Raw genomic sequence first — 21,936 nt, 5'->3', positions numbered from 1 at the left:
GCCGTAAAAATGCAATTACAGCCCAGACTGCTCTCGACTTCTCTTGGTCGTTCCGTCTCAGTTGCGCAACGCGATCTTGCTCCATTCTCACGACGACCCTACAGCGGGACATCTCGGCTTTTTCAAGACCTACGAGAGGATCCGTCGCAAGTTTTTTTTGGCTGGGCATGTACAGGAACATCCATCGCTATGTGTTGTCATGCCAACTGTGCCAACAACACAAGTCTACCACCACATCCTTTGGTCGCCTACATCCTCTGCCACCCCCACTCCATCCTTTTGAACGAGTCGGAGTTGACCTCTTCGGCCCCCTCCCCCTGTCCACTTCTGGAAACCACTGGCTTGTAACGGCAATTCACCATTCCACCAGATACGTCGTTGCTTCCGCCCTGCCTTCCGCAACAGCTGCTGATATTGCCAAGTTTTTTATTCAATGTATCCTTCTCCAGCACGGCGCTCCCAGAGTCCTGTTGAGGGACAGAGGCTGGCAGTTTGTGGCTGAGATTGTCAAGGAGGTCCTCTCCAGCTGCTGTGTCACCCACCACTTTACGTCTCCTTACCATCCACAAACAAACGGACTCGTGGAACGTTTCAACCACACCTTTGCCAACAATACAACTGGGATGACCTCCTTCCATACCTCATTTACGCGTACAGCACTGCCACACAATCGACAACTCGCTTCAGCCCCTTCTTCCTACTTTACGGCCGTGATCCAGTCCATACTACGTATTGATACCTTGTTCCCCTACGTGCATGATATCTCCAACCCTGTACTTGCAAGCGCTGGAAGACGAAAGTCACTGAAAAGGTTAGCCAGCAGCAGGACCACATCTTCTGTATTGCCGGTCCAGAGCTCTAACAATTGAGCTAAGCTAACACGCCTTCTCAGCGACTTCCAGGGTGCGTCACCTGAAGGGGACAAACCAGCCACACTCTCTCACTCATCCTCCTTTCACTCTTACATTTTTGCTCACTCATACACACATTCATACGACGGGATCGACGCAGGCGGCAGCTGTTGAACATGAGAGAACTGATGTTCTGAGTCTGGAACAACATAGAAGGACCGTGCAGAAGAATGCCGACAGATTGCCCGCTGCCGAACATTCGACACGCAAGCGTCAGCCAAACAGCGTTACGACGCGTCCCACGCTAACGTTGTTTATCGTCCTGCGGACCTCGTTTGGCTTTGGGTTCCTCTGCGGAAGCCTGGCCTTTTGTCAAAATTCCTCTACTACTACGTTGGCCCCTACAAGGTACTCCGAGCGCTCAATGATGTAGCGTACCTCATGCGACCCACTGGACAATCCCGTTGACCGGCGCCGTCGGTCCACTGAGTCTGCGCACGTCTCACGCCTCAAACCATACATCGCACGACCTCTCGACACTTCTCGCCCACCACAAGATCATCCAGAGGGGGGGGGGGCAGTTGTGAGAAGGATTTCAGACCCATCGTTCCCATCCTCATCATAATAAAGGCTCGTTCTTCGAACCGTAACAGTGTGTGTGTCCACTTGTGATGCTGTAGGCAGTCATTCAGGTTGAATGCTGCAGCACATACCTTGCACTTGTACGGCTTCTCACCCGGGTGTGTCCGCTTGTGATGCAGTAGGCTCTGGCTCCGTCTGAACTCCGCAGGGCAGACATCGCACTTGTATGGCTTCTCACCTGTGTGCGTCCGCTTGTGGTGCTGTAGGTTCCCCTTCTGGCTGAACACCGCAGGGCAGACGTCACACTTGTATGGCTTCTCACCTGTGTGCGTCCGCTTGTGGTGCTGTAGGTTCCCTTTCTGGCTGAACTCCGCAGGGCAGACGTCGCACTTGTATGGCTTCTCGCCTGTGTGCGTCCGCTTGTGGTGCTGTAGGTTTCTGGCTGAACTCCGCTGGGCAGACATCGCACTTGTATGGCCTCTCACCTGTGTGCGTCCGCTTGTGGTGCTGTAGGTTCCCCTTCTGGCTGAACTCCTCAGGGCAGACATCGCACTTGTATGGCTTCTCACCTGTGTGCGTCCGCTTGTGGTGCTGTAGGTTCCCGTTCGGCTGAACTCCGCAGGGCAGACATCGCACTTGTATGGCTTCTCACCTGTGTGCGTCCGCTTGTGGTGCTGTAGGTTCCCCTTCTGGCTGAACTCCGCAGGGCAGACGTCGCACTTGTATGGCTTCTCGCCTGTGTGCGTCCGCTTGTGGTGCTGTAGGTTCCCTTTCTGGCTGAACTCCGCAGGGCAGACGTCGCACTTGTATGGCTTCTCGCCTGTGTGCGTCCGCTTGTGGTGCTGTAGGTTCCCTTTCTGGCTGAACTCCGCAGGGCAGACGTCGCACTTGTATGGCTTCTCGCCTGTGTGCGTCCGCTTGTGGTGCTGTAGGTTTCTGGCTGAACTCCGCTGGGCAGACATCGCACTTGTATGGCCTCTCACCTGTGTGCGTCCGCTTGTGGTGCTGTAGGTTCCCCTTCTGGCTGAACTCCTCAGGGCAGACATCGCACTTGTATGGCTTCTCACCTGTGTGCGTCCGCTTGTGGTGCTGTAGGTTCCTGTTCGGCTGAACTCCGCAGGGCAGACATCGCACTTGTATGGCTTCTCACCTGTGTGCGTCCGCTTGTGGTGCTGTAGGTTCCCCTTCTGGCTGAACTCCGCAGGGCAGACGTCGCACTTGTATGGCTTCTCACCTGTGTGCGTCTGCTTTTGGTGCTGTAGCTTCCTGTGTGCGTCCGCTTGTGGTGCTGTAGATTCCCCTTCTGGCTGAACTCCGCAGGGCAGACGTCGCACTTGTATGGCTTCTCACCTGTGTGCGTCCGCTTGTGGTGCTGTAGGTTCCCCTTCGGCTGAACTCCGCAGGGCAGACGTCGCACTTGTATGGCTTCTCACCTGTGTGCGTCCGCTTGTGGTGCTGTAGGTTCCCCTTCTGGCTGAACTCCGCAGGGCAGACGTCGCACTTGTATGGCTTCTCACCTGTGTGCGTCCGCTTGTGGTGCTGTAGGTTCCCTTTCTGGCTGAACTCCGCAGGGCAGACGTCGCACTTGTATGGCTTCTCGCCTGTGTGCGTCCGCTTGTGGTGCTGTAGGTTTCTGGCTGAACTCCGCTGGGCAGACATCGCACTTGTATGGCCTCTCACCTGTGTGCGTCCGCTTGTGGTGCTGTAGGTTCCCCTTCTGGCTGAACTCCTCAGGGCAGACATCGCACTTGTATGGCTTCTCACCTGTGTGCGTCCGCTTGTGGTGCTGTAGGTTCCCGTTCGGCTGAACTCCGCAGGGCAGACATCGCACTTGTATGGCTTCTCACCTGTGTGCGTCCGCTTGTGGTGCTGTAGGTTCCCCTTCTGGCTGAACTCCGCAGGGCAGACGTCGCACTTGTATGGCTTCTCACCTGTGTGCGTCTGCTTTTGGTGCTGTAGCTTCCTGTGTGCGTCCGCTTGTGGTGCTGTAGGTTCCCTTCTGGCTGAACTCCGCAGGGCAGACGTCACACTTGTATGGCTTCTCACCTGTGTGCGTCCGCTTGTGGTGCTGTAGGTTCCCCTTCGGCTGAACTCCGCAGGGCAGACGTCGCACTTGTATGGCTTCTCACCTGTGTGCGTCCGCTTGTGGTGCTGTAGGTTCCCCTTCTGGCTGAAATCTTCAGGGCAGATGTCGCACTTGTATGGCTTCTCACCTGTGTGCGTCTGCTTTTGGTGCTGTAGGTTCCCCTTGTGGCTGAACTCCGCAGGGCAGACGTCGCACTTGTATGGCTTCTCACCAGTGTGCATCCGCTTGTGGTGCTGTAGGTTCCCCTTCTGGCTGAACTCCGCAGGGCAGACGTCGCACTCGTATGGCTTCTCACCTGTGTGCGTCCGCTTGTGGTGCTGTAGGTTCCCCTTCTGGCTGAACTCCTCAGGGCAGACATCGCACTTGTATGGCTTCTCACCTTTGTGCGTCCGCTTGTGGTGCTGTAGGTTCCCCTTCGGCTGAACTCCGCAGGGCAGACGTCGCACTTGTATGGCTTCTCACATGTGTGCGTCCGCTTGTGGTGCTGTAGGTTCCCCTTCTGGCTGAACCCCTCAGGGCAGACATCGCACTTGTATGGCTTCTCACCTGTGTGCGTCCGCTTGTGGTGCTGTAGGTTCCCCTTCGGCTGAACTCCGCAGGGCAGACATCGCACTTGTATGGCTTCTCACCTGTGTGCATCCGCTTGTGGTGCTGTAGGTTCCCCTTCGGCTGAACTCCTCAGGGCAGACATCGCACTTGTATGGCTTCTCACCTGTGTGCGTCCACTTGTGGTGCTGTAGGTTCCCCTTCGGCTGAACTCCGCAGGGCAGACATCGCACTTGTATGGCTTCTCACCTGTGTGCGTCCACTTGTGGTGCTGTAGGTTCCCCTTCGGCTGAACTCCTCAGGGCAGACATCGCACTTGTATGGCTTTTCACCTGTGTGCGTCCACTTGTGGTGCTGTAGGTTCCCCTTCGGCTGAACTCCGCAGGGCAGACATCGCACTTGTATGGCTTCTCACCTGTGTGCGTCCACTTGTGGTGCTGTAGGTTCCCCTTCGGCTGAACTCCTCAGGGCAGACATCGCACTTGTATGGCTTCTCACCTGTGTGCGTCCACTTGTGGTGCTGTAGGTTCCCCTTCGGCTGAACTCCTCAGGGCAGACATCGCACTTGTATGGCTTCTCACCTGTGTGCGTCCACTTGTGGTGCTGTAGGTTCCCCTTCGGCTGAACTCCTCAGGGCAGACATCGCACTTGTATGGCTTCTCACCTGTGTGCATCCGCTTGTGGTGCTATAGGTTCCCCTTCGGCTGAACTCCTCAGGGCAGACATCGCACTTGTATGGCTTCTCACCTGTGTGCGTCCGCTTGTGGTGCTGTAGGTTCCCCTTCGGCTGAACTCCGCAGGGCAGACGTCGCACTTGTATGGCTTCTCACCTGTGTGCGTCCACTTGTGGCGCTGTAGGTTCCCCTTCTGGCTGAACTCCGCAGGGCAGACGTCGCACTTGTATGGCTTCTCGCCTGTGTGCGTCTGCTTGTGGTGCTGTATGTTTCTGGCTGAACTCCGCAGGGCAGACATCGCACTTGTATGGCCTCTCACCTGTGTGCGTCCGCTTGTGGTGCTGTAGGTTCCCCTTCTGGCTGAAATCCTCAGGGCAGATGTCGCACTTGTATGGCTTCTCACCTGTGTGCGTCTGCTTTTGGTGCTGTAGGTTCCCCTTGTGGCTGAACTCCGCAGGGCAGACGTCGCACTTGTATGGCTTCTCACCTGTGTGCGTCCGCTTGTGGTGCTGTAGGTTCCCCTTCGGCTGAACTCCGCAGGGCAGACATCGCACTTGTATGGCTTCTCACCTGTGTGCATCCGCTTGTGGTGCTGTAGGTTCCCCTTCGGCTGAACTCCTCAGGGCAGACATCGCACTTGTATGGCTTCTCACCTGTGTGCGTCCACTTGTGGTGCTGTAGGTTCCCCTTCGGCTGAACTCCGCAGGGCAGACATCGCACTTGTATGGCTTCTCACCTGTGTGCGTCCACTTGTGGTGCTGTAGGTTCCCCTTCGGCTGAACTCCTCAGGGCAGACATCGCACTTGTATGGCTTTTCACCTGTGTGCGTCCACTTGTGGTGCTGTAGGTTCCCCTTCGGCTGAACTCCGCAGGGCAGACATCGCACTTGTATGGCTTCTCACCTGTGTGCGTCCACTTGTGGTGCTGTAGGTTCCCCTTCGGCTGAACTCCTCAGGGCAGACATCGCACTTGTATGGCTTCTCACCTGTGTGCGTCCACTTGTGGTGCTGTAGGTTCCCCTTCGGCTGAACTCCTCAGGGCAGACATCGCACTTGTATGGCTTCTCACCTGTGTGCGTCCACTTGTGGTGCTGTAGGTTCCCCTTCGGCTGAACTCCTCAGGGCAGACATCGCACTTGTATGGCTTCTCACCTGTGTGCATCCGCTTGTGGTGCTATAGGTTCCCCTTCGGCTGAACTCCTCAGGGCAGACATCGCACTTGTATGGCTTCTCACCTGTGTGCGTCCGCTTGTGGTGCTGTAGGTTCCCCTTCGGCTGAACTCCGCAGGGCAGACGTCGTACTTGTATGGCTTCTCACCTGTGTGCGTCCACTTGTGGCGCTGTAGGTTCCCCTTCTGGCTGAACTCCGCAGGGCAGACGTCGCACTTGTATGGCTTCTCGCCTGTGTGCGTCTGCTTGTGGTGCTGTATGTTTCTGGCTGAACTCCGCAGGGCAGACATCGCACTTGTATGGCCTCTCACCTGTGTGCGTCCGCTTGTGGTGCTGTAGGTTCCCCTTCTGGCTGAAATCCTCAGGGCAGATGTCGCACTTGTATGGCTTCTCACCTGTGTGCGTCTGCTTTTGGTGCTGTAGGTTCCCCTTGTGGCTGAACTCCGCAGGGCAGACGTCGCACTTGTATGGCTTCTCACCTGTGTGCGTCCGCTTGTGGTGCTGTAGGTTCCCCTTCTGGCTGAACTCCGCAGGGCAGACGTCGCACTTGTATGGCTTCTCACCTGTGTGCGTCTGCTTTTGGTGCTGTAGCTTCCTGTGTGCGTCCGCTTGTGGTGCTGTAGGTTCCCCTTCTGGCTGAACTCCGCAGGGCAGACGTCGCACTTGTATGGCTTCTCACCTGTGTGCGTCTGCTTTTGGTGCTGTAGGTTCCCCTTCTGCCTGAACTCCGCAGGGCAGACGTCGCACTTGTATGGCTTCTCATCTGTGTGCGTCCACTTGTGGCGCTGTAGGTTCCCTTTCTGGCTGAACTCCGCAGGGCAGACGACGCACTTGTATGGCTTCTCACCTGTGTGCGTCCGCTTGTGGTGCTGTAGGTTCCCCTTCTGGTTGAACTCCGCAGGGCAGACGGCGCACTTGTATGGCTTATCACCTGTGTGCGTCCGCTTGTGGTGCTGTAGGTTCCCCTTCTGGCTGAACTACGCAGGGCAGACGTCGCACTTGTATGGCTTCTCGCCTGTGTGCGTCCGCTTGTGGTGCTGTATGTTTCTGGCTGAACTCCGCAGGGCAGACATCGCACTTGTATGGCCTCTCACCTGTGTGCGTCCGCTTGTGGTGCTGTAGGTTCCCCTTCTGGCTGAAATCTTCAGGGCAGATGTCGCACTTGTATGGCTTCTCACCTGTGTGCGTCTGCTTTTGGTGCTGTAGGTTCCCCTTGTGGCTGAACTCCGCAGGGCAGACGTCGCACTTGTATGGCTTCTCACCTGTGTGCGTCCGCTTGTGGTGCTGTAGGTTCCCCTTCTGGCTGAACTCCGCAGGGCAGACGTCGCACTCGTATGGCTTCTCACCTGTGTGCGTCCGCTTGTGGTGCTGTAGGTTCCCCTTCTGGCTGAACTCCTCAGGGCAGACATCGCACTTGTATGGCTTCTCACCTTTGTGCGTCCGCTTGTGGTGCTGTAGGTTCCCCTTCGGCTGAACTCCGCAGGGCAGACGTCGCACTTGTATGGCTTCTCACCTGTGTGCGTCCGCTTGTGGTGCTGTAGGTTCCCCTTCTGGCTGAACTCCTCAGGGCAAACATCGCACTTGTATGGCTTCTCACCTGTGTGCGTCCGCTTGTGGTGCTGTAGGTTCCCCTTCGGCTGAACTCCGCAGGGCAGACATCGCACTTGTATGGCTTCTCACCTGTGTGCATCCGCTTGTGGTGCTGTAGGTTCCCCTTCGGCTGAACTCCTCAGGGCAGACATCGCACTTGTATGGCTTCTCACCTGTGTGCGTCCACTTGTGGTGCTGTAGGTTCCCCTTCGGCTGAACTCCGCAGGGCAGACATCGCACTTGTATGGCTTCTCACCTGTGTGCGTCCACTTGTGGTGCTGTAGGTTCCCCTTCGGCTGAACTCCTCAGGGCAGACATCGCACTTGTATGGCTTCTCACCTGTGTGCGTCCACTTGTGGTGCTGTAGGTTCCCCTTTGGCTGAACTCCTCAGGGCAGACATCGCACTTGTATGGCTTCTCACCTGTGTGCGTCCGCTTGTGGTGCTGTAGGTTCCCCTTCGGCTGAACTCCTCAGGGCAGACATCGCACTTGTATGGCTTCTCACCTGTGTGCATCCGCTTGTGGTGCTGTAGGTTCCCCTTCGGCTGAACTCCTCAGGGCAGACATCGCACTTGTATGGCTTCTCACCTGTGTGCGTCCGCTTGTGGTGCTGTAGGTTCCCCTTCGGCTGAACTCCTCAGGGCAGACATCGCACTTGTATGGCTTCTCACCTGTGTGCGTCCACTTGTGGTGCTGTAGGTTCCCCTTCGGCTGAACTCCGCAGGGCAGACATCGCACTTGTATGGCTTCTCACCTGTGTGCGTCCACTTGTGGTGCTGTAGGTTCCCCTTCGGCTGAACTCCTCAGGGCAGACATCGCACTTGTATGGCTTCTCACCTGTGTGCGTCCACTTGTGGTGCTGTAGGTTCCCCTTCGGCTGAACTCCTCAGGGCAGACATCGCACTTGTATGGCTTCTCACCTGTGTGCGTCCACTTGTGGTGCTGTAGGTTCCCCTTCGGCTGAACTCCTCAGGGCAGACATCGCACTTGTATGGCTTCTCACCTGTGTGCGTCCACTTGTGGTGCTGTAGGTTCCCCTTCGGCTGAACTCCTCAGGCCAGACATCGCACTTGTATGGCTTCTCACCTGTGTGCATCCGCTTGTGGTGCTGTAGGTTCCCCTTCGGCTGAACTCCTCAGGGCAGACATCGCACTTGTATGGCTTCTCACCTGTGTGCGTCCGCTTGTGGTGCTGTAGGTTCCCCTTCGGCTGAACTCCGCAGGGCAGACGTCGCACTTGTATGGCTTCTCGCCTGTGTGCGTCCGCTTGTGGTGCTGTATGTTTCTGGCTGAACTCCGCAGGGCAGACATCGCACTTGTATGGCCTCTCACCTGTGTGCGTCCGCTTGTGGTGCTGTAGGTTCCCCTTCTGGCTGAAATCCTCAGGGCAGATGTCGCACTTGTATGGCTTCTCACCTGTGTGCGTCTGCTTTTGGTGCTGTAGGTTCCCCTTGTGGCTGAACTCCGCAGGGCAGACGTCGCACTTGTATGGCTTCTCACCTGTGTGCGTCCGCTTGTGGTGCTGTAGGTTCCCCTTCTGGCTGAACTCCGCAGGGCAGACGTCGCACTTGTATGGCTTCTCACCTGTGTGCGTCCGCTTGTGGTGCTGTAGGTTCCCCTTCTGGCTGAACTCCGCAGGGCAGACGTCGCACTTGTATGGCTTCTCACCTGTGTGCGTCCGCTTTTGGTGCTGTAGGTTCCCCTTCTGGCTGAACTCCGCAGGGCAGACGTCGCACTTGTATGGCTTCTCACCTGTGTGCGTCAACTTGTGGCGCTGTAGGTTCCCCTTCTGGCTGAACTCCGCAGGGCAGACGTCGCACTTGTATGGCTTCTCACCTGTGTGCGTCCGCTTGTGGTGCTGTAGGTTCCCCTTCTGGCTGAACTCCGCAGGGCAGACGTCGTACTTGTATGGCTTCTCACCTGTGTGCGTCCGCTTTTGGTGCTGTAGGTTCCCCTTCTGGCTGAACTCCGCAGGGCAGACGTCGCACTTGTATGGCTTCTCGCCTGTGTGCGTCCGCTTGTGGTGCTGTAGGTTCCCCTTCTGGCTGAACTCCGCAGGGCAGACGTCGCACTTGTATGGCTTCTCGCCTGTGTGCGTCCGCTTGTGGTGCTGTAGGTTTCTGGCTGAACTCCGCAGGGCAGACATCGCACTTGTATGGCTTCTGATCTGTGTGAGTCCTCTTGTGACGATCCAGGTCCGTGCTGTGGAAAAACTCTGCGGGACAGATATCCCACTTGTATAATTTGGCCCATACTTGTATCGTAGAAACAGAAACGGAACACAAAGTGAGAATTTTATGAAAGCTTATATTTCTTTCAGTAAACAGACCTTGATCATGCATAATCAGCTGTTCATACGGTTCTGGACGAAAGTTTAAGAAACATGCCCTCGTGCAATCCTCCCTCAGAGTGACATGCCAGTAGCCAATGGGACTATAGAGAGTTGCAGCCATGTGCCTGGGTAACCCAGTCACCTAGGCTAGTTGCAAGTCTCCATGGTCTTATTCGCTACTAGGGAATCAGTCTGGAGAATGAATGCACCGAAGCATGTTTAGTAAAGTTTGTCTAGCACTGTACTTTTCAATACAGTAGCACCAGAAGATGTGTAGCGTGTTTGTTAGGGCTAAATATTGTGGGAGCACATGAAGGGAGACATACTGTGCAGCATGGATTATTTTGCACTTGATTCCTCTGGTTGCATATGCTGTTCCCTATCTTCTCACTCACAAACATCATTATGTGCAGTTGTTTATGCGGGCCCATGCTCAGGTTGTTTCAAAAACAGAGGTCATATGTTCAAAACTTGCATTCAAGGTACAGATGTAAGCTGGGACCTGTTTTTAGGATGCTTTGTGGTACGCAAAAAATCTATGTGGCCAACACAACCTACACACAGGAAGCCTGCATATTTGACTACTAAGAGTCAGCCAATCAGAATAGTGTCTCTGACAGCGGTGCCAATCAGGAATAATTACACTGTTTAGAACAGCACATGTAAACTGGTTCAAACCAATTAATGTCGGTTCAAACCATTATTTTGGTTGCACTGAACCCAAGCCGAACCAATAACCATCAACCGGAACTTGAACCGAACCCCCTAAAATAACGGTTCCGAGCCCTGATTGGAAGTGTACAAATCACGAGAAACAAAACATAAGAGTTCTTTTAGGTGCTTGCAGACTTAGCGACGCAACAGTTCCAGTGTGGCAAGGAAGAGATGCACTTCACATGCAACCAAAGCAAGAGACACATCAGCTATCACGCAAGCTACTTTCTCCAGAGGTCACATCACAGCACCACAAGTTTGTCGCACATTCTCTATAACACTAATGCTACCCGACACACCAAACACCACAACTGGTTTTAATTTCTATTGGCACACAGAATTGTCTCACTGTGATTGTTCTATAGACACCTGACACTGGGTTTCCTGATATTTCACATGCATCACCACCCAATCCAACTCTTTCTCAACCTCAGTCTGTTCATGTGAGTGAGTTTCACATCATCGGACAGAAATAAAATGATGTAGGATACAAACTGCGTCTGTACAGCCTTCCCCCTATGCGTATGACCACATGCTTCTTCAGGCCTCCACGTTCAGGACAACAGAATTGATGCTTGGATTGCCTCTTTCTTGTGTACATAGTCTCCACACTTGTACTGTTGCTATCCCAGGCACCTCGTGGCTACTTGTGAAACTACGGAGTTATGCACTGGCTAAAGTAGCTCCTGCTCTGTTAGCAGCTTGTTCTGTGGCTTGTGTGTGTGTGTGTGTACAGTGGCTGAACTCTGCAGGACAGAGGTTGCAATTGTATGGCTTCACGCCCATAAAGGCCCCCACACAAAGGGGCAGATTTGTGATTTGCCTGAGTTTGCGGAACATAGAATGCTCCTGTATGGCTTGTCACTCGACGCTGTGGCTGATTTTTGCAGGATGAGGTCGTGCTTCTATGGCTGCTCACCCATGTGTGTCCGCTTGTGATGCTTAAGGTACCTGGTCTGGCTGAACTCTGTAGGGTAGACATCGCACTTGTACAGCTTCTCACCCTGTGTGTGTCTGCTTGTGCTGCTGTAGGTTCCCCTTCTGGCTGAACTCCGCAGGGCAGATGTCGCACTTGTATGGCTTATCACCTGTGTGCGTCCGCTTGTGGTGCTGTAGGTTCCCCTTCTGGCTGAACTACGCAGGGCAGACGTCGCACTTGTATGGCCTCTCGCCTGTGTGCGTCCGCTTGTGGTGCTGTAGGTTCCCCTTCTGGCTGAAATCTTCAGGGCAGATGTCGCACTTGTATGGCTTCTCACCTGTGTGCGTCTGCTTTTGGTGCTGTAGGTTCCCCTTGTGGCTGAACTCCGCAGGGCAGACGTCGCACTTGTATGGCTTCTCACCTGTGTGCGTCCGCTTGTGGTGCTGTAGGTTCCCCTTCTGGCTGAACTCCGCAGGGCAGACGTCGCACTCGTATGGCTTCTCACCTGTGTGCGTCCGCTTGTGGTGCTGTAGGTTCCCCTTCTGGCTGAACTCCTCAGGGCAGACATCGCACTTGTATGGCTTCTCACCTTTGTGCGTCCGCTTGTGGTGCTGTAGGTTCCCCTTCGGCTGAACTCCGCAGGGCAGACGTCGCACTTGTATGGCTTCTCACCTGTGTGCGTCCGCTTGTGGTGCTGTAGGTTCCCCTTCTGGCTGAACTCCTCAGGGCAAACATCGCACTTGTATGGCTTCTCACCTGTGTGCGTCCGCTTGTGGTGCTGTAGGTTCCCCTTCGGCTGAACTCCGCAGGGCAGACATCGCACTTGTATGGCTTCTCACCTGTGTGCATCCGCTTGTGGTGCTGTAGGTTCCCCTTCGGCTGAACTCCTCAGGGCAGACATCGCACTTGTATGGCTTCTCACCTGTGTGCGTCCACTTGTGGTGCTGTAGGTTCCCCTTCGGCTGAACTCCGCAGGGCAGACATCGCACTTGTATGGCTTCTCACCTGTGTGCGTCCACTTGTGGTGCTGTAGGTTCCCCTTCGGCTGAACTCCGCAGGGCAGACATCGCACTTGTATGGCTTCTCACCTGTGTGCGTCCACTTGTGGTGCTGTAGGTTCCCCTTCGGCTGAACTCCTCAGGGCAGACATCGCACTTGTATGGCTTCTCACCTGTGTGCGTCCACTTGTGGTGCTGTAGGTTCCCCTTCGGCTGAACTCCTCAGGGCAGACATCGCACTTGTATGGCTTCTCACCTGTGTGCGTCCACTTGTGGTGCTGTAGGTTCCCCTTCGGCTGAACTCCTCAGGGCAGACATCGCACTTGTATGGCTTCTCACCTGTGTGCATCCGCTTGTGGTGCTGTAGGTTCCCCTTCGGCTGAACTCCTCAGGGCAGACATCGCACTTGTATGGCTTCTCACCTGTGTGCGTCCGCTTGTGGTGCTGTAGGTTCCCCTTCGGCTGAACTCCGCAGGGCAGACGTCGCACTTGTATGGCTTCTCGCCTGTGTGCGTCCGCTTGTGGTGCTGTATGTTTCTGGCTGAACTCCGCAGGGCAGACATCGCACTTGTATGGCCTCTCACCTGTGTGCGTCCGCTTGTGGTGCTGTAGGTTCCCCTTCTGGCTGAAATCCTCAGGGCAGATGTCGCACTTGTATGGCTTCTCACCTGTGTGCGTCTGCTTTTGGTGCTGTAGGTTCCCCTTGTGGCTGAACTCCGCAGGGCAGACGTCGCACTTGTATGGCTTCTCACCTGTGTGCGTCCGCTTGTGGTGCTGTAGGTTCCCCTTCTGGCTGAACTCCGCAGGGCAGACGTCGCACTTGTATGGCTTCTCACCTGTGTGCGTCCGCTTGTGGTGCTGTAGGTTCCCCTTCTGGCTGAAATCCGCAGGGCAGACGTCGCACTTGTATGGCTTCTCACCTGTGTGCGTCCGCTTTTGGTGCTGTAGGTTCCCCTTCTGGCTGAACTCCGCAGGGCAGACGTCGCACTTGTATGGCTTCTCACCTGTGTGCGTCAACTTGTGGCGCTGTAGGTTCCCCTTCTGGCTGAACTCCGCAGGGCAGACGTCGCACTTGTATGGCTTCTCACCTGTGTGCGTCCGCTTGTGGTGCTGTAGGTTCCCCTTCTGGCTGAACTCCGCAGGGCAGACGTCGCACTTGTATGGCTTCTCACCTGTGTGCGTCCGCTTTTGGTGCTGTAGGTTCCCCTTCTGGCTGAACTCCGCAGGGCAGACGTCGCACTTGTATGGCTTCTCGCCTGTGTGCGTCCGCTTGTGGTGCTGTAGGTTCCCCTTCTGGCTGAACTCCGCAGGGCAGACGTCGCACTTGTATGGCTTCTCGCCTGTGTGCGTCCGCTTGTGGTGCTGTAGGTTTCTGGCTGAACTCCGCAGGGCAGACATCGCACTTGTATGGCTTCTGATCTGTGTGAGTCCTCTTGTGACGATCCAGGTCCGTGCTGTGGAAAAACTCTGCGGGACAGATATCCCACTTGTATAATTTGGCCCATACTTGTATCGTAGAAACAGAAACGGAACACAAAGTGAGAATTTTATGAAAGCTTATATTTCTTTCAGTAAACAGACCTTGATCATGCATAATCAGCTGTTCATACGGTTCTGGACGAAAGTTTAAGAAACATGCCCTCGTGCAATCCTCCCTCAGAGTGACATGCCAGTAGCCAATGGGACTATAGAGAGTTGCAGCCATGTGCCTGGGTAACCCAGTCACCTAGGCTAGTTGCAAGTCTCCATGGTCTTATTCGCTACTAGGGAATCAGTCTGGAGAATGAATGCACCGAAGCATGTTTAGTAAAGTTTGTCTAGCACTGTACTTTTCAATACAGTAGCACCAGAAGATGTGTAGCGTGTTTGTTAGGGCTAAATATTGTGGGAGCACATGAAGGGAGACATACTGTGCAGCATGGATTATTTTGCACTTGATTCCTCTGGTTGCATATGCTGTTCCCTATCTTCTCACTCACAAACATCATTATGTGCAGTTGTTTATGCGGGCCCATGCTCAGGTTGTTTCAAAAACAGAGGTCATATGTTCAAAACTTGCATTCAAGGTACAGATGTAAGCTGGGACCTGTTTTTAGGATGCTTTGTGGTACGCAAAAAATCTATGTGGCCAACACAACCTACACACAGGAAGCCTGCATATTTGACTACTAAGAGTCAGCCAATCAGAATAGTGTCTCTGACAGCGGTGCCAATCAGGAATAATTACACTGTTTAGAACAGCACATGTAAACTGGTTCAAACCAATTAATGTCGGTTCAAACCATTATTTTGGTTGCACTGAACCCAAGCCGAACCAATAACCATCAACCGGAACTTGAACCGAACCCCCTAAAATAACGGTTCCGAGCCCTGATTGGAAGTGTACAAATCACGAGAAACAAAACATAAGAGTTCTTTTAGGTGCTTGCAGACTTAGCGACGCAACAGTTCCAGTGTGGCAAGGAAGAGATGCACTTCACATGCAACCAAAGCAAGAGACACATCAGCTATCACGCAAGCTACTTTCTCCAGAGGTCACATCACAGCACCACAAGTTTGTCGCACATTCTCTATAACACTAATGCTACCCGACACACCAAACACCACAACTGGTTTTAATTTCTATTGGCACACAGAATTGTCTCACTGTGATTGTTCTATAGACACCTGACACTGGGTTTCCTGATATTTCACATGCATCACCACCCAATCCAACTCTTTCTCAACCTCAGTCTGTTCATGTGAGTGAGTTTCACATCATCGGACAGAAATAAAATGATGTAGGATACAAACTGCGTCTGTACAGCCTTCCCCCTATGCGTATGACCACATGCTTCTTCAGGCCTCCACGTTCAGGACAACAGAATTGATGCTTGGATTGCCTCTTTCTTGTGTACATAGTCTCCACACTTGTACTGTTGCTATCCCAGGCACCTCGTGGCTACTTGTGAAACTACGGAGTTATGCACTGGCTAAAGTAGCTCCTGCTCTGTTAGCAGCTTGTTCTGTGGCTTGTGTGTGTGTGTGTGTACAGTGGCTGAACTCTGCAGGACAGAGGTTGCAATTGTATGGCTTCACGCCCATAAAGGCCCCCACACAAAGGGGCAGATTTGTGATTTGCCTGAGTTTGCGGAACATAGAATGCTCCTGTATGGCTTGTCACTCGACGCTGTGGCTGATTTTTGCAGGATGAGGTCGTGCTTCTATGGCTGCTCACCCATGTGTGTCCGCTTGTGATGCTTAAGGTACCTGGTCTGGCTGAACTCTGTAGGGCAGACATCGCACTTGTACAGCTTCTCACCCGTGTGTGTCTGCTTGTGCTGCTGTAGGTTCCCCTTCTGGCTGAACTCCGCAGGGCAGATGTCGCACTTGTATGGCTTCTCACCTGTGTGCGTCCGCTTGTGGTGCTGTAGGTTCCCCTTCTGTCTGAACTCCGCAGGGCAGACATCGCACTTGTATGGCCTCTCACCTGTGTGCGTCCGCTTGTGTTCCCGTAGATCCCAGAGCCGGTAGAACTCTGCAGGGCAGACATCACACTTGTGTGGCTTCTCGCCCGCGTGCCTCCGCTTGTGATCCCGCAGACTCGAGACCTGGCAGAACTCTGCAGGACAGACATCACACTTGTGTGGCTTCTCGCCAGTGTCTCCCCGCTTGTGAGCTCGTAGATCCGAGATTCGGCAGAACTCTACAGGGCAGACATCACACTTGTGTGGCTTCTCACCCGTGTGCCTCCGCATGTGGTCCCGCAGACTCGAGATCCGGCAGAACTCTGCACTGCAGGCATCACACTTGTGTAGCTTCTCGCCCGTGTGCCTCCGCTGGTGATCCCGTAGATCCGAGATCCGGCAGAACTCTGCAGGACAGACATCACACTTGTGTGGCTTCTCGCCCGTGTGCCTCCACTTGTGATCCCGTAGATCCGAGGCCCGGCAGAACTCTGCAGGACAGACATCACACTTGTGTGGCTTCTCGCCAGTGTGCCTCCGCTTGTGAACCCGTAGATCCGAGATCCGGCAGAACTCTGCAGGGCAGACATCACACTTGTGTGGCTTCTCGCCCGTGTGCCTCCGCTTGTGAACCCGTAGATCGGAGACCCGGCAGAACTCTGCAGGGCAGACATCACACTTGTGTAGCTTCTGGCTTGTGCGGGCCCGCTTGTGATGCTGCAGGTCCGTGCTCTGGAAGAACTCTGCAGGAGAGATATCCCACTTGTATGGTAGAAGCACAAACGAAATAAACAGACCTTGACCACTCATAATCATTCTCTCATATATAAACATTGTTATGTGCAGTTGTTTATGCAGCCAAAGTCTGCAATAGTTGCAGTAATGTGGAATTGCATAAAGGATCTCCAGAGGTCTGTTTTGCCTAGTTTGATTATCTTCCATACAGAGGCGGATCCAGGGAAGATCCTGGGGCGGGGGGGGGGGGGGGCGCCCACTGAAAAAAAGAGAGAAGACGGGGGGGTCGCTATGTAGCATGAAAATTCGCCGTGCGGCAGGATAATCTTCCGGAATGGGGGTAGAGGTATGTCTCGAGGGGGGGGGCGGCCCCCCCCCCCCCTGGATCCGCCCCTGCTTCCATACAAGCTGGAAAGCTGACATGTAACGAACAGAAAACTGAAAAGCGTATCCATTGCATGTCACTTTTTGTCCATATCATGCTATTGAGTTTGGTGTTGACTAAATGTCCCTGACCATTTTGTATTTACCTTCTGATGTTAAGTCACAGTTGTGTCTCATTTGGTCCTGCCCAGTCAAGATTTCAATATTGTAAGGCTCTGTTTTCACTTCTACGATTGGATGTTCCTTTGAAGATTCCTCTCGAGTTTCATCTTTAACGTCACATGTCCCAGCTGTTACTCATGAAGTAAAACAAAAAAGGAAAGAAGTAAGGCACATTGTAAGGCTTCGGGTCACACGACGACCACCTCTGTACTTTTTCTGGACCTACTTTAACTATATATTGCACCTAGAGGTGTGCACTGTCGCCAGTAACGAACAGTCGGGGCTACACCACAGCCAATGGTGCACGAATGGAAGCGTGGGAAAGGGTTGTTGGGGGAAAGGATTTTGGTTTCGGAAGGGTGAAGGGGCGTACGCCCTATACAGCACCTATAGGGGGCGCCACAAGCGAATCCCCTAGTGGGAGGAGCAGGCACTTTTCCCGGGGCTCGTAGCACACTCTGCGGTGTTGCCTGTATGCGGCCTGCTGCATCACATCTACCGTAAGCACCTCAATATTTGGAACACGAAAGCACCGTAAAGCAGTACAGTAATTTCACGCGTATTAGCCACGACTTATGCACAATTCTTTTTCTCAGGGGCGCTCCACAGCTTATCCATCGGTGTGGCTTATTTGATGACTATTTCTTCCATATGCCATTTCTAACGAAAGGGCAGTGTCTCTGGAACAGCACTGCCCTGCCGATGCACGAACAGTGCGTAACAGGGATGGGTCCACATTCGAATAGATTGGTCTTCCTGGTGCATTCCCCCAAGCAGCTCTAACGAAAGTGGTGACAGTGATTCACGTTTTCTGGAAGACCACTGACCCATCAATCCATGAGAAAGCGCCCACCAAGAACAAAAAATGATCTTGGTAGAACTCTGGAGCTGACCCTGGAGTATGGACCACAGGGTTTATGACCTTCTCTATGGTCTCCTTTGTCGCACAAATCAGTTGCCTCGTATTGCCCGTGGCTTATCTGCCAGAAAATTTTCAAAACGTTCCTAAAAACGTGTCCTGCAGCTTCTCTGCAGTGCAGCGTATACTCGTGAAACTACGGTAAGCTATGGGCTGTACGTGAAGGAGTGTGCCATCATCCACTTTGAGAACGACTATGACAGTAGAGTGCAGAGATACGGTACGTGTGTAGTATTAGTGCACCAGTCATGGCTGTTTTGCATGCCTGATGGTGAAAGACAATGACGTATGATGTCTACATGTACAGATGGCGGGTCCGTGCTCACTTGCAAAAATTGACATAGTGAAGCGCAATAGAAGGACATTATATATTCCTTATATCGCTTTCGACCAGGCAAAAATGCAAGTCTAAAACTTCACAATGCGTTCAATGGCATTTGTCCTTACTAGATTTATGCCACCTCCTGATGCGAATCTCGTGTAACGTAAGTTTTATTACGTATTTTTTCGCGAACCGAATTCGGAAATTTGCCAAGTAAAGGTCACTTTTTTAGCCCTTCAATGCAAACAGCGTGCCCAATTTACTGAAATTCATGGTAATTCACAGGGATATTGAGGAGCTATCGCTATATTGAGGAGAAAAAATAGCCAAGCATAATACTTTTCGTGGCATCAAGAGCGTAATGCTCGAAGAGTTTTTGAGCGAGATCGTTGTCAGTGCGATGAAAAGAGGTCGCAAGCCCAGCCTACAGAGTGATAGTAAAGAGAGTAACAGTTCCTCAAATTGGGAGAGGGAAGACAGCAGATCCCAGCAGAAGCCAGATGAGATGAGCCATATCTGTGTTGTCTCTTTCTACTATCCCTCTGTGGGCTGAGTTTGCAATCTCCTTTTGTTTGACTGACGATAATTGCGATCAAAGAGTTGCTGAGCGATATGCTCTTGGTACCCCGAAAAGCACGATGTTCGGCTTTTTTTTTCTCGATGGGATAGCTCCTCGATATCCCTCTCAATTATCGTGAATTCGAGGGAATTGGGCACACTGTTCACATTGGCGGGATCAAAAAAGTTACCGTTACTTAGTAAATGTCCAGGTTCAGTTCCCAAAAATTTACATAACACATCTTACGTTACTTGACATCCACACCAGGAGGTGGCAAAAAACCTGGCGAGCACAAATGCCTTTGGCCACATGATCCTAGGTGGCGCAATTTTTTTTATTATGATTCAAGGACACGTTTTCTAGGACACTCCGTATGAGCATGGGCTCAAGAAATGCTCTTTTTATGTGTATTCGACAAAACAGCAAGTCGGTATTCAAGGCTTGCGAGATGGCAGCTCTCTTTGTGAAGCTGTTCCCAGACTCGAAGAGTTTTATTTTACGTGCTTTGTGCACATCCTTAGCGAAGCTGCTATGCAACTAAGACTACCGCTGTGTTGTTAAAAGTGCTCGTTGTATTTCATATACACGGCGCAATTTTGCTTTGTGATAAAATGCAGCCTTCTGAAGACCTTGGAAACTGCTGCAATTGTTTCGTAATTAATAATGTTTTGGGAAATAGAAAATGTGATGCAAGGTTTCTAACTTTATTCTAGAGTGTACCATGACTGCGTGGGACTCACAGGGTTGCAAAAAAAAAATTGGGATGAAAAATTCAAATAAACTCGATTGATTTGATTCAATCAACTCCTTTAAGTCTCCCTCCTAACTGACGATTTACCTCATAACCGTGAAGTACAATGATGTAGTAATAATTTGTAGTATATTGTACACAGCCTCGAATTTACACCCCATGACATGTAAGTTTCCTCGATGATGTATACTGCAGTGAGTTAGACAACGGGGCTTGGCCGATGATGAGGGCGGACCCATGAAGAACCCGCAACAAGGGAACAATCCGATCTTCCATGAACACTAGAACCCCTTTGTGCCGAGCACCATGCCGAGCACAGAATATGGGCCGCAGGGTTTATCGCCTTCCCTACGGTCTCCTTTGTTGCACAAATCAGTCGCGTCGTATTTCCCGTGGCTTATCTGCTGGCAAAATTTTCAAAATGTTCCTAAAAATAGGCCCTGCGGCTTATCTGAAGTGTGGCTTATACGCGTGAAATTACGGTACATCTATAGAATATTACCGTGTCATGTTCCCCAAGAGCATTCTATAAACAGGGTCTTACTTTTTCGAGTTAGACCCGATTAGCCCCAATGATCCCCTTGCGAGAATCACTTTATGGCTGGTTCCCGTTGAACCAGATTTCTCCCTGCCCTGAATTCCAATCACGTGTGAGATTGGCAAAAAACAATGCGCGTTGTGAAGTGGCCTGGCGTCCTTGTCCCAAGGACAGGACGATAATTGTTGTCAGTAGAAAATTTATGAGAACTATAGTGGGCTGCAGTTGAGTGAATCGCTATTGAAAAATGCAGCGTCATGCCGTGCACATTCAGAACACTACGATCGGACCCATTCCAAACGCGCACAGTCACGATAGGATGCGTGCTCTTCTCCTGCTGTCTCATTGGATGTCGCCCTTTGCATCCTTTCTGGGATCCCATTCGTTGTTGCCAGATGGCTCTGTCTTCAGTGTGTTTTTCTTCCAAGTGGTAACGTTGCGCAAATTAATTTGGTGAATTGTAAGGCTAGATTCCTATTGCAAACAGTGGTAACCCCCAAGGTTTTGCAACTAATGCAATTTCACGCGTATAAGCCGCAGGACGCGTCTTGGAAAGTTTTGAAAATTTTCTGGCAGGTAAGCCACACTCCCAGATAAGCCGCAGGATGCGTCTTTAGGAATGTTTTGAAAATTTTCTGGCAGATAAGCCGCACTGCAGATAATCGGCAGGACGCGTCTTGGAACTTTTCGAAAATTTTCTGCAGATAAGCCACGGGTGTTACGAGACGACTGAATTGTGCAACGAAGGAGGCCATAGAGAAGGCCATAAACCCTTTGGTCCATACTCTGGGGTCATCATGGTGTACAACAAAGGAGGTCAGCTCTAGAGTTCTACCAAGATCGGATTGTGCAATTTTTTGGCATTTTTCATGGATTGATGGGTCAGTGGTCTTCCAGAAGACGTGAATCACTGTGACCACTTTCATTAAAGAAGCTTTGGGGAATGCACCAGGAAGACAAACCTACTCGAATGCGGACCCGTTCGTGTTACGCACTGTTCCTGCGTCGGCTGGGCAGTGCTGTTCCAGAGACACTGTTGTTCATTAAAACCAGCGTATGGTACAGGTACCAGAAAAAAAAAGTCATCAGATAAGCCGCACTGCTGGATAAGCCACAGAGGGCAAGTGGGAAAAAAAAAATCGTGAAATTCAGGCATAGTTCAAAACCACGGATAGCTCAGCATAAGTGGAATTTGCACAACCAGCCCCATGACAATAAGAAAAAGATGCAAAATGGAGGGTTCTCAAGGACTGTGGAAAATCCCAGGGACTTCCAAAACGTTGAAAATTGCATTTTGAAATTCTAGGGTATTCATGTGTTTCAAGGACCAGTGGGAACAATGATAATGGACATTTTTTTCCCACCCAAATCTGCTTTGGGCACTTAACCCGAAAAAGGTCAGACACTATCTATCAAACATTCCCCACTTGAGTGCATAGTTTACGAGGATTTTACCGTAAGCATCACCTCCTGAAGGATGTTCGCTGCAGTGCTGTTGATGTACCTGGCCCTGTTGTGGCAGGCATGCAACATCAGGTGGTTCTGATTTCACTCTCATGGGCTGATTGCGGGTCTCCAGAGAGAACTGCATTTTCTTGGAGTTGTGATTCCAAAGGGCCTGGCACGTGATGACTCGAAGTCACAAGAATCTCTCGCCTCT

General features: G+C 52.3%; 1 protein-coding gene and 2 pseudogenes across 3 annotated transcripts; all 3 read right to left on the bottom strand.

Moving 5' to 3' along the window:
- Positions 1 to 248: 248 nt before the first annotated feature.
- Positions 249 to 8,013, bottom strand: LOC135376537 (zinc finger protein 431-like; annotated as a pseudogene).
- A 4,699-nt stretch (positions 8,014 to 12,712) lies between these two features.
- LOC135376528 (zinc finger protein 227-like) lies at positions 12,713 to 14,172 on the bottom strand (annotated as a pseudogene).
- An 18-nt stretch (positions 14,173 to 14,190) lies between these two features.
- Positions 14,191 to 21,930, bottom strand: LOC135376545 (zinc finger protein 239-like). Of its 3 annotated transcripts, XM_064609079.1 has the most exons (3): positions 21,732 to 21,930; positions 17,172 to 17,315; positions 14,191 to 16,649 (listed from the first exon to the last, which is right to left on the bottom strand). In XM_064609079.1, exons 1-3 carry the CDS (start codon positions 21,865 to 21,867, stop codon positions 15,664 to 15,666), a joined length of 1,266 nt encoding a protein of 421 aa, XP_064465149.1. In that variant the 5' UTR covers positions 21,868 to 21,930; the 3' UTR covers positions 14,191 to 15,663. The 3 variants fall into 3 exon arrangements, with proteins under 3 accessions (XP_064465149.1, XP_064465151.1, XP_064465150.1); XM_064609081.1 differs by lacking the exon at positions 17,172 to 17,315 and having other exon boundaries at positions 14,192 to 16,649; positions 21,744 to 21,930; XM_064609080.1 differs by lacking the exon at positions 17,172 to 17,315 and having other exon boundaries at positions 14,193 to 16,649.
- Between the last annotated feature and the right edge of the window lie 6 nt (positions 21,931 to 21,936).

The sequence above is a fragment of the Ornithodoros turicata genome, unplaced genomic scaffold (assembly GCF_037126465.1).
Source record: "Ornithodoros turicata isolate Travis unplaced genomic scaffold, ASM3712646v1 ctg00001143.1, whole genome shotgun sequence".
NCBI classification, from domain to species: domain Eukaryota; kingdom Metazoa; phylum Arthropoda; class Arachnida; order Ixodida; family Argasidae; genus Ornithodoros; species Ornithodoros turicata.
This window is presented reverse-complemented; position numbering and strand designations above follow the sequence as displayed.

Excerpts from the sequence above, each read along its gene's own strand:
- LOC135376545 (XM_064609079.1), bottom strand. The coding sequence starts at position 21,867 with ATGCAGTTCTCTCTGGAGACCCGCAATCAGCCCATGAGAGTGAAATCA. Across the intron at positions 17,316-21,731 it reads TTCAGGAGGTGATGCTTACG|CTGGGACATGTGACGTTAAA; the intron begins GTAAAATCCTCG and ends CATGAGTAACAG. Across the intron at positions 16,650-17,171 it reads CTGTGACTTAACATCAGAAG|AGTTCTTCCAGAGCACGGAC; the intron begins GTAAATACAAAA and ends TCTCTCCTGCAG.